We start from the raw sequence: 2,267 nt of genomic DNA on the forward strand, positions 1-2,267 counted from the left end.
ATTCAGATTTAACAAATGGAATATAAAAGTTAGTACATTGTATGCATCATCTATATTTACGAATATTAATTTATTTTGTGTTGTGAAATAATGCGTGACCTTTAAAAGTGTCCTATTCTGGCTTCCGGTCTGGCTATTTATGTCTTCCTTTCTAGAAAATGTGACGGGTCCGCCTTGTACCTGACGTCCGATGGAGAAACGGAGAAAGAAGCGGTACTTCATCTGCGGTTAACAAGCAGCGAGGCGCCGTACAACGACTTCGAACTAATCGTAACATTTGAAGCAATTTTCACAGGCAAAGTAATATACGGACATTTTAAAATTGTACTAACAAGGTGGTGGACAATAACATCGAACTAATGTAATCAGGACTAACACGTAATTTAGGTTTATTTCGTATAATTCCAATCAAGCACAGCAGCCATGGTAATGCTCTCCTGCTTGAGTTACATGAGCGGCCGCCTCCAGGAGGTGCGCGAAGCTTTGAAGGGACTACAAGATATCGCTTGGCCTCGAACATACAGTGTCCACGAAGTACCCGAGCCTTTTAGAGAGCCAGGGATCGTCACAGGTTACAGGAGTGACCACTGCTCTCTTCGCCAAGCCATCGTGTCTGTGTTTACACCCAACAACGAGGCGATGAACGTCTGGACCCACTTCATTCCCGCACTGTATTTCGCGTGGCTGACGACGTCTTTTTCAACCTCAATGGATCTCTTCGGCGACCGGTTCTTGCTCCCCTTCACCTGCTACATGATCTCGGCGTGCGGCTATATGCTCATCAGTTCCTTTGCTCACACCTTCTCCTGCGTATCCCTCCTGGCCAGATACGTTTGCTTCTTCTTTGACTACATCGGAATATCTATGTACTCATGGGGCGCGGCCTTGCTGTGTTTTAATTACAGCTTCCCTCCCCACCTGATGGGAGGTTGGGCGTCCTACGTCTTCCTCCCGGTAGCTGCTATGAACACCGTAGCAGCCACATTCTGCTCGTGCCTGTCTCGGTTCTGCGAGGCGAAGGGAATAAGGACGCTCTTACGCCTCGGGGCTTTCGCGGTGCCTGCCGTGTGGATTGGACTGATGTTAGTCCAGTGGGTCTTTACCTGCTTCTTGTACAGTGAAGTTTGCAAAGAGACAACGCTCTCCCTCCATTTCGGTCACGTGTTCTTTCTCATCTTGGGAGCCACCTTCTACGGCTCCCATCTCCCTGAATGCATTTCACCAGGGAGCTTTGATACAATGGGACACTCACACAATCTCTTTCACATCTGCGTGGTTATCTCCACTTACTACGAGATGCTAGCTGGCTTAGAGAACTTGCAGTACCGACGAAGCATCCTGGAAACCCTTCAGTGGTCACCGTCTCCTGCGTGGGTCACTCTCGTCACGCCGGCGCTCGTAACCCTCAATGCCGTCACAGTCATGGTCTTCACATACTTCATGCACCGTAAGTTGAACAGCGCCAGTTATTCCAGTTCCGGTGACAGCAGCGCAGAGATGCTCAACGGTCACTCCAAATGCGCATGATGGAATGGAAATCAAATTAAGTTTATGATTACAATCCCTCCAAAGTATCTCATATTCCTTCATCTAATATACTATACCCTTTCCTTTAATTCTAATCCCGAATGTCACCGAATAACCTACATGAACCTATAGCACACGATAGACCACGCAACTCCCAATCCTCAGTCCCCTGAAAACTACTCATCCTCTCTCTCTCTCAGCGTCGCATATCCCCAGAACTCCTCCCTGCGTGGCCATATGACAAAATCCCGAATACATTTGGCCAAAGAGACGAATGAATGTAACATTATAATTTCCTGCAACACGCGATGTGATTCGAGCAATGCTTCCCGAAAATGTAAGACCGGATTAATTGTGTTGATTTTTTTTTACCGACGATTCTCATGTTCTAGACTAGCTTAAGAGTCAGTAACACTGGATGTAAATAAATCAAAGATATTATTGTTAATTTTTCTCTGCTTATCCGTTATCAGTTATTGATTAACCTAATGGGCATTAAAGAATGTAGTTATCGTACATGTCTTTCTTCATACATAAGTTACATATTTTTTCCCCATATATCATTAGCCGCATCTTTTCATCAGTCATTATCGTAATGTTTCTCGTAATGATATTTTTATTACAGATGCGCAAAAAAGTTAAATAAAAGTGAAAAGGAAAACATGTAAACTAGTTGATGACTCGACATAGAAGATTTGAGGGACTAACCATGTACAGCCCAAGTACACGAGTATATGGCC

General features: G+C 44.9%; 1 protein-coding gene across 1 annotated transcript in view; it reads left to right on the forward strand.

Moving 5' to 3' along the window:
* Window positions 1-1,975, forward strand: part of LOC119592573 (membrane progestin receptor gamma-like) — a 4,175-nt gene extending 2,200 nt beyond the window's left edge. The window contains exon 2 of the mRNA XM_037941453.1: window positions 156-1,975. Within this exon, the coding sequence (XP_037797381.1) occupies window positions 424-1,527 (1,104 nt within the window). The 5' untranslated portion in view covers window positions 156-423 and the 3' untranslated portion in view covers window positions 1,528-1,975. The remainder of the gene's footprint in view (window positions 1-155) is intronic.
* Window positions 1,976-2,267: the final 292 nt, after the last annotated feature.

The sequence above is a fragment of the Penaeus monodon genome, chromosome 30 (genome assembly GCF_015228065.2).
Source record: "Penaeus monodon isolate SGIC_2016 chromosome 30, NSTDA_Pmon_1, whole genome shotgun sequence".
NCBI lineage: Eukaryota > Metazoa > Arthropoda > Malacostraca > Decapoda > Penaeidae > Penaeus > Penaeus monodon.